The sequence below is a fragment of the Astatotilapia calliptera genome, chromosome 2 (genome assembly GCF_964374335.1).
Source record: "Astatotilapia calliptera chromosome 2, fAstCal68.1, whole genome shotgun sequence".
NCBI classification, from domain to species: domain Eukaryota; kingdom Metazoa; phylum Chordata; class Actinopteri; order Cichliformes; family Cichlidae; genus Astatotilapia; species Astatotilapia calliptera.
The window spans coordinates 25457789-25471600 of NC_137423.1; the positions used below are offsets into that span (position 1 = coordinate 25457789).

Consider the following 13812-nt stretch of genomic DNA (forward strand, 5'->3'; position numbering starts at 1 on the left):
CGCGATCAATTAGTATCCAAGTTTTTCTTTCACACACCAACTTCTCTCTCTTTTTTCCCCATCCAAGTTGGAGACAAAGAAGGCAGGAAGAGAAGGCAAGAGAATTGAAAGCAGCAAAATTGGAATCCAATTCAATTTAAGGCCTTTGGTCATTGCCACAGTATTACACATCCATTTCTGACCCGTCCTGAGCCAAACAAAGCCCATCCCAGCACAGGTCAATCCAGCCCTGACCTGACCCACTGTAAAGCTTATCAGCCATTTGCCACTTTTCTGCCCCCCCAAGGGACTCTGGGACACAGTTGGCAAGAGGCACAAATTGGATTCAAAGCTTCTCTCTTCAGGCTAAAAAAATGAGCCATCCAACCCAGAACAGATGGAATTTTGTGTTCTGTTCTCTTGCTTCCTCTTCCCTCTCCTCTCATCTCATCTCCAACCCTTCCCTTCTCATGCTCTCCCTCTGCTGCTCTGATGTAAAGCAAGCCAGAGTCCTAGTGGAAAAGGCCACGCGTCAGTGCACATACTGGAAGCTCCCTGGGGACAAGTCAACCCCTGGAGAGAGCTAACGGTGCTGTGACGATATTTAGAAAAAGATTTGTAGGTTGGTAATATAATACAGAAGTTTGCCCCCAAAAAACACAGAATACATAAACATGGTAATCATTTTTATACTGCGAATATATACCTATGATGTCCTCCTTAAAAAAAATTGTTTAAAGCAAAAGAATTAAAGCATCATTTTCCATATCTGTCCACACAGCTGTCCGTGTGTCAATGTGAAGCATTCTACATCAAAAGACTGTGACAGGTGGCTTTCAAATATGTTGCATGTTCTCAAGCTATACACATATGCCTTATTCATGAGAGCTGCCATACAGCCATAAGCGATGCAGAGTCAACAAGGATCTCAGTCACTCTCTGCAGATTTGTCAGGAGGGAGGTCTGGATCAATTACCTCATACAGCATTAACCTTGGCAGTGCTTTGTGCCAGCTCAAGGTTGTGGGGGCAATAATTTGGACGCGGGCTGAATTAGCCAACTACTGACCTTCCATGTGCTACCACTGCATGTGAGAGTGAAGGCATAATGTGAAGATATTTATTCTGCCTGACAAATGACCATGCGTGTTCCCTCAGTCGACCAACCCGCGCGCACACATACACGGACGCATGTGAGACAAGCGTACACAGAGTCAATTCCAAACTCCCTGACAGTGCCAAATAAGAAAAGCCACAATGCTAAGTTATGGGATTAAATGAACAACTTCCACACAGTTACTATGTGGACTGTTAAAACTATTTGTAAAGCATCATTTTCAATTTATTTCAAATGGCAGTAACATAGCAGAGAGGATATAATGTGCTAATTGGAAGAAGTATGACTTATATGTATAAATTCAATTCAAATATTCAAAGGATAAATAAAGAAATTGCATATAAGGTCAGCAGCTCATCACATTGATGAAGGTGCCTCATTTTCTATCTAATAGAACACAGCATTTCTCTTTTATTACTCACATAAAAATAGTCCATGAGTTACCATTCACTGAAGTTTAACTGGGTTAATAAATTGACTTTGTGATTTCATTTTGCAAACTGTAAGAGAGGTGAAAGGCTACAAACAAAGCAACTCATCAAATGTTCACTCACATTCATACTGCAAATTCTCAAAGATTTATTAGTCATGCTTATTTTTATTATAGCTTTGTCAATCTTTGGCTGAAAACTTATAACTAAAATATTTTCGAATGATAAAATGCATTTGTTAGATAAATAATGAAAGCTGAAGTAGGCATGTGGCTGTCCGAGTTCACTAAAAAGCACTGATTTTAGTCCAGGATGAGCAGTATCATCTGCATGTCATGTAAAAAATTTTCTCTTAATCCTCTGCATGAATAAGAAGTACTGCAAGCAAACATGACTGGTTCCTATTTAACCCTGGTCAGATTGCTGGTTATGTCAGTATTTCAAATCCTCTACAGCTTTCCAGCATTCACTTTTTTTGGCCAAGGAGACGGGATCTTTGACCCATTCAGAAGATTAAGATAGAGAGGCAGCATTTCATCATCATTACGGAGGTGACTCAGAGTTAGACACACAACGTCCTCTGAGTAATTCACTTGAAAATTTAAAAAGGCACAGCCATACAAATATAGTCAGACGCAAATACAGGCAGCCAGTCAAAATGTCCACTTGTGCATGCCAACATACAAATGCACTCACACTGTAAGCTAGAAGGTAATGTAGAGATGGTGATGTTGGTGAACCATAATCAGTAATCCCTTTGGACAAGCCCCCACTGTGTACTTGGCAAGGGTCACGATTTACACTTTTCTATCATCAGCGGGTGAGAGAAAAAGCCAGTATCACATCCTTTGTGAATTTTCAAGGTCCTGAACTTACTTGTATATCCAACAATGAAACAACAATAAAGAAAGCCGTCACATGCAGCACTGAGAACTTCATCACTGAATTTGTTGTTTATGGTTTGATGCGTTTTGATGTGAAGTGAAAGCCAACAAATCTGTTAGCAAATGGCAAAGACCAGGATGAACTGAAAAAGAGCCAAATTTCTAATGAGGCCTTTGGAGGGTACTGGCTGCTACTTCTGTACAAAGGTGTGTATGTTGCTGCAGAGTCAGAGCCAAGAGTGGCGAGATCTCTTATGTCAACAGGTTCACTAAAACAGACTTGATGAAAATTTCAGGATAAGGCCATGTTTAGCTACATTTGCTACCATCTGTCCACAAGACTATCTGGGCTCAAGGTCAATCACACTAAGGTCAATCTTTTCTCATTTTGCTGCTGATACAGAGTTTGCACATAGAAGTTTAGCAAATTTAGGCACTATTCACCATCTATAGCATAAAAACGCATGTCCCAAATGTGCACAAAAAAGACCGTGTACAGGTAAAAAAAACAAAACAAAAAAAAACACTGGGAATCTACTACTTACTTCAAGCTCACTTCCACTTCCAAGTAGTTTGCATATTGACAAAAAAATGCTGATTTAGACAGTAATTACATGTGGCTGACCAGCTTATAACATTAAATCATGACATTTAACAGGTCTTTATTTTACTTTCCTTAGACCCATAGCTCAAATGTAGTCTCTCTTTTTTGGTGTAAAATGTCTCACCTGTCCCTGCTGAGCTCTTCACCTCTTGAACCATTTACCAAGAGTGAATACAGCCACTTTAGAGCAGCTCTGTGGATGGAGAATCCCCACTTCCAGAGCTTTATTCATGTACCAGGAGAGAGGGAGATCTGACACACTGCTTATGGCTGTGCATATTAAGATTAAAGGAAGACTGAAAAATAATCAAGCACAAAATCCTACCAACAGTGCTGCTCAAGGAAAAGGGCACTGATGCATGAATGGTACTGCTAAACTAGGTGCACAGCATTGTGCAGATATGGGCAAATGTTGGGAAAACAAATGTAGGCTTACTGGCTGATTGTATTTGACACAGGCTTAAGTTAAATATGCAATCTGACTTGGAAGGCATTTTGCCTGAAGTGCACAACAACAGAATATTAATGCGAGCAAGAGGGAAGTTGACATGCAGCACGTATTTTGTCCCCGTGCAAGTACATGAAAGTAATTACCAATCAAAGGTATTCTTTAAAGCAGTCCACTAACACTAACCTGGTGAAGTCTGTCATCTCCATCATGATCATGCACATCTGCTTGGCCAACACAATGATGTCATTGCCACTGTCGTCCCACTTGGATACCTCTGCATCCAGCTTGCTCTTCTCTTCCTGGAAGCTGGCCACCTGCTCAGCAATCTTTGCCTTCTGCTCCTGGGGCAACTGAGCCATGATAGCCTGAAGGAGGATTTATGAAAAGCATGGATGGTTAGCAAACTAGACCCAAACATACTGTTGCTGATACCATGAACATAAGTTTGGCGGCCATAATCAATGAGTGAGTCTTGTTCGAAACCACGCCTGAGAATATCAAGGCAGCAAGATATCCTACACAACTGTGTGACCCTTTATTTAGAATTTAAACACATGCATAATTGTTCACTATTTGGTGTGTAACTTGCTTTTCAGCAATGTGCCTGAATAACGGTTGCCTGAAGTATCCTCTGAATAAATAAGTAAATAATATTGTTCTCTCATCCCCAAAATTCAAAGCTGGGTTCAAAATTATGTTCAGAGCAAGTGAGTCATATGTAACATATCTTGGAAAAATATGAACTCACCACCTCTGGCCACTGAAGACCAGTATAAGGGGAGTTAGTTACAACTACTTTATTCACGTTAAGATGTATTTATCACCATATTTATCCATCCTTTTGGACTGGAGAGTAAGAGGGCAGCTTCCAAAAAAGGCAATCAGACATCAGCCATTCAGTGAATGAGCCTGTCAGGCCAAAGTAGGCAGACACTTAAGAGCAGGAAATCCAATATCATCACACAAGTGTTCATTCTATTGCTGATAAATGGGACCCTCTCTCTAGAGGCACATAAGCTTCAAAAGAGCTGTTTATGCAGTGCACAGATGGAAAGACTGTACCTAACAAAATAGATCATCTTTGGCGATTTAAAAACAACAACAACAAAAACACTTGAAATGTACCAATGGAGCCATGAGGGATTCTTGAGATCAAGACATGTACAATCTCTCTATATTCTTAAAATATAAAGTTACAAGTAAGTTTAACCTTAAATTTAACAAATTTGGTGCGTAGTACAAATACTGTAGAACTGCAGTTCTGTCCTATCCAAGTGAATGTTGTATTGAAGTAATCTCATGACAAAAGAACACACAAAGCTGGTGTCCAGAGGCACAAAAGATTGGATTCGCAGTGTGTTACACCACGCAGGGAAAACAAAATAACTAGCTGCTCAGTCTTTTTTGGGTAGTTCACAGAGTGCAGACTGCTCAGTCAACAAACATTCACTGGTTCCGTCTGTGACATGGTATCTAAGAGCCAGATGGCATGGATGACTGAAGGAAAGCAAACTGGAGGACATAATTCACACAATAAGTCAACTTTAAAGTACTGACTTCAAAGTTGACTTATTATCATCATTTCTTAAAAATTTAAAATTTATTCCAACTCATCTGCATACATGTGTTGTTGCTGAGCTTTATATTTGTCTGCTTTTATTACATTTCCAATCTATGCTTAAAGGTAAGTGAAGAATGTCTCTGTTTCCATGAATACTGTTAAAAAGGTCATTTGCAGTGAAAAACCTCTATTTTTAAAACAGCTAAAATGAGTGAGCAAAAGATTCTGGAGTCACCAACTGTCTTCGGGTAATTAATATAGCTTATAAACAGGTTTACGTGTGCACAAGAGCTTGCATGACTCAGAATAAAAAAATTTAAAAAAAAAAAAGCTGCTTGGCTACTATGACACTTTTCTTCAATAACATTTTAATGATAGATTAATGGGGCCAAATATTAAGAAAAATATCTTAAAGATGCCAGTTTCCTTAAAACTCATGTAAAGTTTTGATCCTCCATCATTGCTCTGTATCAATAGAACAGCTCATCTTTTAGCATTAGCCAAAAAGAGTCCTACTCATCTATAGCCATGCATTCTTTGAGAAACAGAAAAAGTAAGTAAAAGCATAACAGGTCCATTTTAAGTTGAATATAAGAGCTCTATATGGTTAAACCTTTTTCCCCCCATAACTTGAGCTATTGAGAAGACAAGCCATCATCACCAAGTACGTGGGTGAAGTGTTTGAAAAATAAACAATGGCTGGGACAGCATTAATATTAGAATACTGTTAAAAAAGACTAAATATTTCCTGCAAATATAGAAAGACTAATGTATTGGTTCTACTTTTCTCATCTTCAAATTTCATTAGAGATATAAAATTGCTCTTCAAATAAACTATTCCAATTGATGTTATTGCACCAGTCAAGTGATATTTGTCTCATCAAGTATATTTTTAAACCTACCACACACACACACACACACACACACACACACACACACACACACACACACACACGGGGTGCAACGATATTCGTATCGATATTGAACCGTTCGATACAGTGCTTTCGGTTCGGTACGCATATGTATCGAACAATACAACATTTGTAATTTATTTTATCAACTTTCCCTCTGACGATGCTGTCTGTGTTGAGCGTTCAGTGAATCTGCGTTCGACTACTCCGCCTAGGCTGCACTGTCGAGCGCAGATCCACTGAGTGCTCAACACAGACAGCATAGTCAGAAGGAAGAGCGCAGGGCAAGCTAGCAAGACAGAAGTTAAGCTCTCCAGATCTGGCGTTTGGAATTATTTTGGTTTTCATGTGACGTATGACCCTGAAGGTAAGCGAGTCATGGACTAAAGTAAAACAGTATGTTGGATGTGCCATGCAATGCTCAATTACATGGGTGGGAGCTAGTGTGTTAGCGCAGTTAGCTCGTTAACGTGTTGGCCGTCTAGCCCCATGCACGGGGCGATCGGCGGTAGCTCGTTAACGGAGATTTGCCGTGTTGTGGCGTTAAGGTCATTTCAACGAGATTAACCTGAAAGCACTAGTGGGAACACAACGAATATGACTGCACATTTACGCCGACATCATCCTAGTGCAAAGACAAAAACAACAAGCATGCTACTAACTTTAGCCGAGTCATTTAGACAGCTGTTAGCACATGATTCTCCTTATGCTGCTGAGAATATAGCCCAGAAGAAGCGGATAGTATAGCTTTTATTTTGGAAAGAGACATTTCTCTGTAATAAACTCTCTTTTCCAAAGATGAGTGATTCCTCAATCAGATACAGGGCTTGCAATATCGCTAGCCCGACGTCCTGGGGCTAGCGATTTTTTTCAGTCGGGCTACCAAAATCTATCTCTGCCCTGCCCGTCGGGCTATTGTAGGAAGAAAAATATATGTCAATGCTTTTGCATTCTTTCAGAAATGTAGCTGGGTAATTATGTCATTGGCATCGGTGAGCCACTGTCAATATGTGACATATTGAAATCGCGTTTGAATTTGCGCTTGTTTTTTTGCTTTCACTTTGCAATCGCGCGAACTGTGTATAGAGAGCGACAGCACTGATCTGTGAGTGATGAAAATTTGTGCACCAATTCCTCTGACATCGTCTTATTAATCGTTAGCTCACTATGCAAACATGACAAGTGAAATCTCCCGCAGCAAGCTTAAACATGTGAGAGGTTGATCGCGCAGAGAATTGCTGAGCTTATGTGAGTGCGTGTGTAAAAGCAGGAGGATATATATTTCATTTCTTCTGAGCCAAATAAGACAGGTCAGGGTGAAGAAGTGACAGCCAAAGAAAAGCTTACCACAAAACGGAGAAGTTATGACAAATCAGACTATAAGGCAAAAAGAAAGTGCAGCTTCATGGTTTCATGGACAAAAGAATTTCTGTGGCTGCAATATGACGAGCTAAATATAGAGATATATATATGACAATATTCAACTGTGATACTGAAATATGCAGTATCACAGCTAATATTTAACCATGTAAAAATACAGTTAAGCCGCACACTGAAGCAACCCATTTTCTCATAGGAAAATACATTTTTGAGATTTGTTTCTTTCTGGGATATTTCACAATTTTTCCCCAAAGTATTGTTGCAATTTGATGACCCTTCGTTTTAGGGGAAGAGGAGTAAATACAGAATCAGAACCTCTGAACAACATACCCGTGCACTTTGGCCAGCAATAAGCTGGTCATCCTCTGTCTGCACACTGGTCCTGCTGCGAACATCAAAGTCTTCAGTCTCAAAGTCAGAGTCATCCAATTCCTCTGGAGTCTGTAACAGGACAACAGAGCATGAGAAGATGTCAAAAGAAAGACAAACATCCCAAAAAAAAAAAGTCCAGGAGGAGGGGAGAAAAGAAAAATGGGAGATGAAGTGGAATAAGGTAAGAAAAAGCTGTTTGTACATAAGTGGGGAACATAAAATAATATTGGCATACTACAGCATTGTGAACACTATTAAATAGCAAAACTGCTTACCATCTATGAGAAATGCCTTAGTGCTGCCAGACAGGGCAGCATGAGATAAATGTCTACCCTCTCCACAGCTTGGTAGAGAAACTGTAAACTCCAAATGAATTTGTAAATCAAGTGTAATGTGCTGCCTGTGCATCTTGAGAGGGAAAATGAAGGTATGAGCTGGTACGAAACATATTGGGAGCAAAACACTTTAGAGGCCCATCTGTCGCTATCTGCAGAAAGGCGAGTGAGGCATGAATTGTGTTTTTCCAGAATTTTGCCACTTCATCTCAGATCCTTTACCTCTTGCCCTGAATGCAAAACAAGCCACAGGGAACAATTTGCCATATTATTAATATATAAAATGAACTTTATCTTTGCCGGTTATGCTTCAGGCAAGATACAATATTAAGTGATAGGCAAAAGTTAGTTGATATGTAGGAACAGGGGAGATGATGTGGACAGATAAAGGGACATTAGGATGCAGACGCCCTGGCTTGTGCTTATCCGGCTTTCTCACTACCTCCTTTCTGTAATGAAAAAATAGTTGAAAGTCTCTGAACAATCTTACTCTGCTTTAGGGAATGTAGAGATGTTCTTGTACTCAAGGGAATATGGGTATGGTTTCAGATACAAAAGCTGTAGTGACTCATCGGCATCGCTTTCAACTCAGACAATGCTGTTCAGTGGGGCAGAGATATCACCTGCTGCGGCCTGTGCAACAGATAACCTGTGAACGTGGGAGGCTCAGAAATCATAACTCATGGTGGGCACCCAGTGGGAAACTACTGTGAGAAGTGACAACAATAGCCTGCAGTCTAAAAAAAGACAACATATTGAAAACCTGCTGTCAAGGTAAATGAAGTTAAAACCCACTTTTTCCACATTGTGGGAAAATATGTTAATCAGGTTTTTAGGTGATAATTCTCTGTATTTCTACCGTGTCTGAAAGCTGCAATTATCCATGTCACCTGTAACGCCTTCATGTACAGATGATATCTGACATGCAATAATTACAAGTGTACAGGGCAAGAGGTGAAATTATAGCATTATGACAGAGCTGGAAAACAGACATAGCCTTAACCAGAATTTTTTTCCCTCCTGTTGTAAATATGAATGAGACAGTTCAACACTGAAATAACCCCAGTTTTATTCTTTTTGTGACATTCTGCTCATAGCCTCTGTGGGTCGAGACAATTTTTTCTTCTTTTAGGACAGAGGCAGCAAAATCACCTTGGGCTGTGATGCACCGCACAAATCATACGGTAACAGCTGCCCTCTGTATCTAACTGTCAGTGGCTCGCTGACTTCGAGACCGTTTCATGTCTAGGAGGCATATTCTCTGATGTCACTGGAGGTTGGGAGAGGGGTCTGTCTGCCTGTCAAATATTCAAGGGACATCTAACAGACTGTCTGTGCACTACTTATAGAGGTTAAAGATGAGTCTATCTTAAGCAGCCCCAACCACACTCTTGTCTGTTTTGATTTAAGACTAGGGCCTTGCATGTGGGGATTTTTAGAAAGACAGCAAGAGGGTGGGTTTGTACATGTGAGTGGACATGCCCTGAAGAGAAGCTGTCTCGTGGCCATCTCAGCGCAGCTGTTAGGAGGATTTCATATTTCTTTGGACTCAGAATTGAACGTGCCCACAGAAAAACCCTTGAATGACAGTTTAGCCTGCAATTGAATCAGTCTAGATCAATGCTTTTGATACGCCTTTAATCTTATTATAACAAACAGTAATTAAGACTAAGATTAAAGAGTGTGCTGTGTAGATGCTGCTTGAAATAACATAAATGCAGAGATAACACTAATCCATTTTTTTTCCTTTGCCTTCTCTAGAAAGTGGTGGGTGAAGGTTCAATCTCATCAGTCTCTCCAGCTGGCACTTAAAGGCAGAATAAAGCTAACAGATACATTATGAGCAAAGCTGCTTAATAAGTCCCGTTAACAGTCACACACGCCAAATTACACCTGCCCACAAATCTACCAGGTAGTGTTCAGCCCAAACCATAAGCCCAATGTTCACCGCTGGGTCTGAAACAAAAAGGGTAAGAAGAGTGGAGCTAGGGCAGATGGAAATTAGTCTTAAAATATAGTTCTTTGGCCTGCAATTCAATTAAGGAAAGCCAATTAAACCCTCCATCTTAAATCATTCACTTATTAAAATGCAAAAGCAGGATAATGTTCCTCTTTTCATTTGTTATTGCTTTTTTGTTTGTGGTTGAGCAGGATTATTAATAAGAGTTAAGGACCACTGTCAAAACAAAATGTGCTCTCAAGGCTAGTGTTTTCAATTTTAAAAAAGTGTTGAAAATAATAGAAGACAGCAACCAGCACTTTGTATCTTAGTGTGATAAATACATAATTTGGTACTGTTAAACATGACAAGTGGTTTAAAGAAATTTGCTCCCTACTGAGAAATCAAATTTGGCAGTTTCAGGTACTTTAGCTACAGGGGGTAATATGTTGAAAGACGAAAAAAAAAAAAAAAAAAAAAACTTTCCCCCAGAATCTTATTTCCTACAGGCTGTGTGGGTTTCCCCCCTTCACTTTTCTTCATTTTAGAGGAAATATGGATTGAGTCCATTTGTGATTGAATGCCCAAACTGTTCTTAGTGATCCTATGATGAAACGTTTTACCCTGATGGAAATGTTTTCTTCATCCATGGGACACAACTAAAAGGCATTATGCCACAGACAACTAAACCCATTGTTATCCGAAATTGCAAGTCTGGTCAATTAGGTTGGCCACTGCCTGAGACAAGTTAATCATAGGTTCCCAAGACTGCATGTGTACAGGTTCTCACAATTATAGATAAAAAGCTAATCAGGATATTACTACTCATATGGCAACAATAGAGCAACTCCAAGCATATGACTTCTGTTCAAAAGCTGTTAAAAACCACATCAAAAATCCTCCGTCAGAACTCTCACTGTCACAATTTGAAAGAGAAAAATAGATGACAATATGAAGCCTTACTTTGCATTAGAAATAATAAATTCGATTTAAAAAAAAGAAAGAAAAAAAAACATGCAAACAAAAACAAAACTGTGCAACTCACTCTGATCATGAGGACAGCCTTACGGATGTCACGAATGCCATCATACACCAGGCGCGATGCATCAATGAATTCGTTCTCATCCACAGGCTGTGAGGGGTTTGCACTCAAGGCTTCCACTGCAGACTCCACTTGCTCTGTAAACCGTGGCATGACTACAGGAAGCAGAGATGAAGTTGATCAGTTCCTTTATCAATCTGATGTGGCTTTTCCTGACAGCTGTATGTTGAATGAATTGTGTCGGCAGTGTAAACCGTACACAACTCACTAACATGTAAGCCTCATTTCTACCGTTTCTGTACTGTCAGAAACAAATAATAAAGCAGCTGTATTGATGCTGAAAACCTCTGTAGGTCTTTTTTTCCTACAGTAAAAACTGATCAGATAGCGTTCCATAAGCAGAACTGACAATGTTGTTAGATACACTTCTGTAAATATTTATCCTTATATCAGAGTAATTTACCTTGGGCCTATTTTTCATTTTACATCCATCACATTTCTCTCAGTGTAACTTGGGTTATAAAGCTACTTGACACATACTGTTAGTCTAGTAAGGAAATTACATTAATCGACTTATCAGTATCAATCGCCCCAGTGATAATATTGAACAATAGTTCTGGTCTGATGTTGAATTAAAATTAAATGCAAACGAAGATAGTGGTGTCAGAATTCATAATTACAAAGTGTTATATTAAACCTAATGAAATTTGCACTGGTGTCTACTCAATGCCTTAAATGAATGCACAGAATGCTCTGGAGGACTCACCAGGACATATGCATAGACACCACTTAAAGCACTGCATTAAGAGAGTTGCATTTTGCTGCAACTTCATGAGAACATCATGGGTGTCAAGATGCAAATGTTGAGGGAGGGAGCAGCAGGATTAAAAAGCAGATTTGGTTTTGTGTTTACAACCTCCAGGCTTTTTCAGTCACAGTGATTACTCTCCTTAAACTATCACAACTGACTCTTTCAAGTAAGTTCCCATTTAAAAAAAAAAAAAAAAAAGTGTTAATAAATAACTGTATTGTTAGTGAATCCATAGATAATGAACTTTAAACATTCTTACTAACTGGTGGAAAACATTGTATAAATGCACCTCAACATTCAGACAAACTGAAAATAGAGGCTAATAAAGATTTTTTTTGCCCTGGTGAATATTGTCCCCCCCTCTCTCTATTGCATTGCAAAATATTTTTTGGAATTTGTCCTTTGAAGGACAAAAAACCTCCACACATTAAACTGCAATATAATAGCACAGGTGGAAGGAACTGTAATATGACTCAGTCTTTGAACCTATGACAGATTGATTACGTCATAATTTGGATTAAAACAGAATACTACTGAAGGGTTAACAGTGACCGTCATGTCATACTGACTAGTAATGCAAGCTGTGTGAGAGACCATATCACACAATGCACCATAATGAATTGTGGAAGAGCTCAAAATGTCTCAGGCTCATTCAACAGAAAATTGCATTTCACAAGCCAATTCTAGATTCATACAAGTTGCCTTTTAAAATGCCACCAGCACTCAAATGCTCAAAAACATCCAAAGCAAAGACAAATCAAATAAAGGGCGGACTTCTGAGAAACAACTTTGCAGGCAGATACTAGTGTGGTTTTAGCACCAGGCAATGTACCAAAGGTAAAGTGGATGGAGCAGGGTCTCTCCACCTTTTTAAAAATAAAAAGTAAAGATTTTAGAGGCTTTTTGATCAAATTAAAGGAAATTCTTTATACATGTGTATGACTACTAATTTGTACACAAATACTCCAACAGTACAGTGCACCACATTACAGACAACCTGTCTAAACATGCATACCTCTGGTTCTGTTTGTAAAAAGTGCTGCGTTTGTATTGTACTAGTACTACCACCACCTATAATATATAAATAAGCATAACCAAAATAAGCTCATTCTTGAAAGCAACTAAAGCTATTCTCAAAATAAAAATAAAATCTTAGGAAAGAACAAACAAACAAACTTGTGATCTACAGATTCTCCTAGTCTGCAAGAGCTTAACTGGGGGACCCTATTATCTTAAAGCCCTTTAGTAGTTAATCTTTTTATACTCTTGTCAACCGTTTTTACACAAAAACAAGACAGACATCAAAGAAAGACTATCACACTCATGCCATTATGGCCCCTAGTGTGTCAGTCCATGTAAGTAGATCATAAATACCATATTTTTCGGACCATAAGGTGCACAGGATTATAAGGCCCACTGTCGACAAATGGGTCTGTTTTCATACATAAGGCGCACTGGATTATAAGGCGCATTAATCGAAACAAAACAGTCAGATAAGTCAAACTTTACTCAACTCATTCCTCTTGCTTCCTCCACTTCCTTACAATTGATTCATTAATGTTGAATTCGCTGGTAGCTGCTCTATAAACACTGGAACAACAGTATGTTGTTCCAGTGTTTTTCTAACTTTTGCTATGTAACTTTGCACTGTCCACTTTCTGCTGTAACAAAACAAATTCCCCACGTGTGGGACTAATAGAGGTTCTTATATTAATGACTAACCTCATATTGTGGCTGGATTATCTCAGTTGTTCTCCCCTACTGAAGTTTGGTCCGTTTACAGTAATTTTCCATGCAATTGCATTTGTCAAAAAAAACCACATTGGGAACTTTTATCAAGTGGAAAAAAGTTAGTGTTCATTCTCCAGGTTCACTGTGTTATGCTTTGGTATGCTAACATAAATGTGTCGCTAGAAATCTCTCAGTCAGAACATGATATATCGTGTTTAGTTAACTAGCAAAACTAGCGAGCTAACTTTCTGCTAACTTCTAACTC

General features: G+C 39.1%; 1 protein-coding gene across 1 annotated transcript in view; it reads right to left on the minus strand.

Moving 5' to 3' along the window:
* Nucleotides 1–13812, minus strand: part of ctnna1 (catenin (cadherin-associated protein), alpha 1) — a 77380-nt gene that overhangs the window by 15564 nt on the left and 48004 nt on the right. Inside the window, exons 13-15 of the mRNA XM_026189554.2 lie at nt 11009–11160; nt 7648–7758; nt 3649–3830 (exon numbers count right to left, since the gene is read on the minus strand). Coding sequence (XP_026045339.1) covers nt 3649–3830; nt 7648–7758; nt 11009–11160 — 445 coding nt within the window. The remainder of the gene's footprint in view (nt 1–3648; nt 3831–7647; nt 7759–11008; nt 11161–13812) is intronic.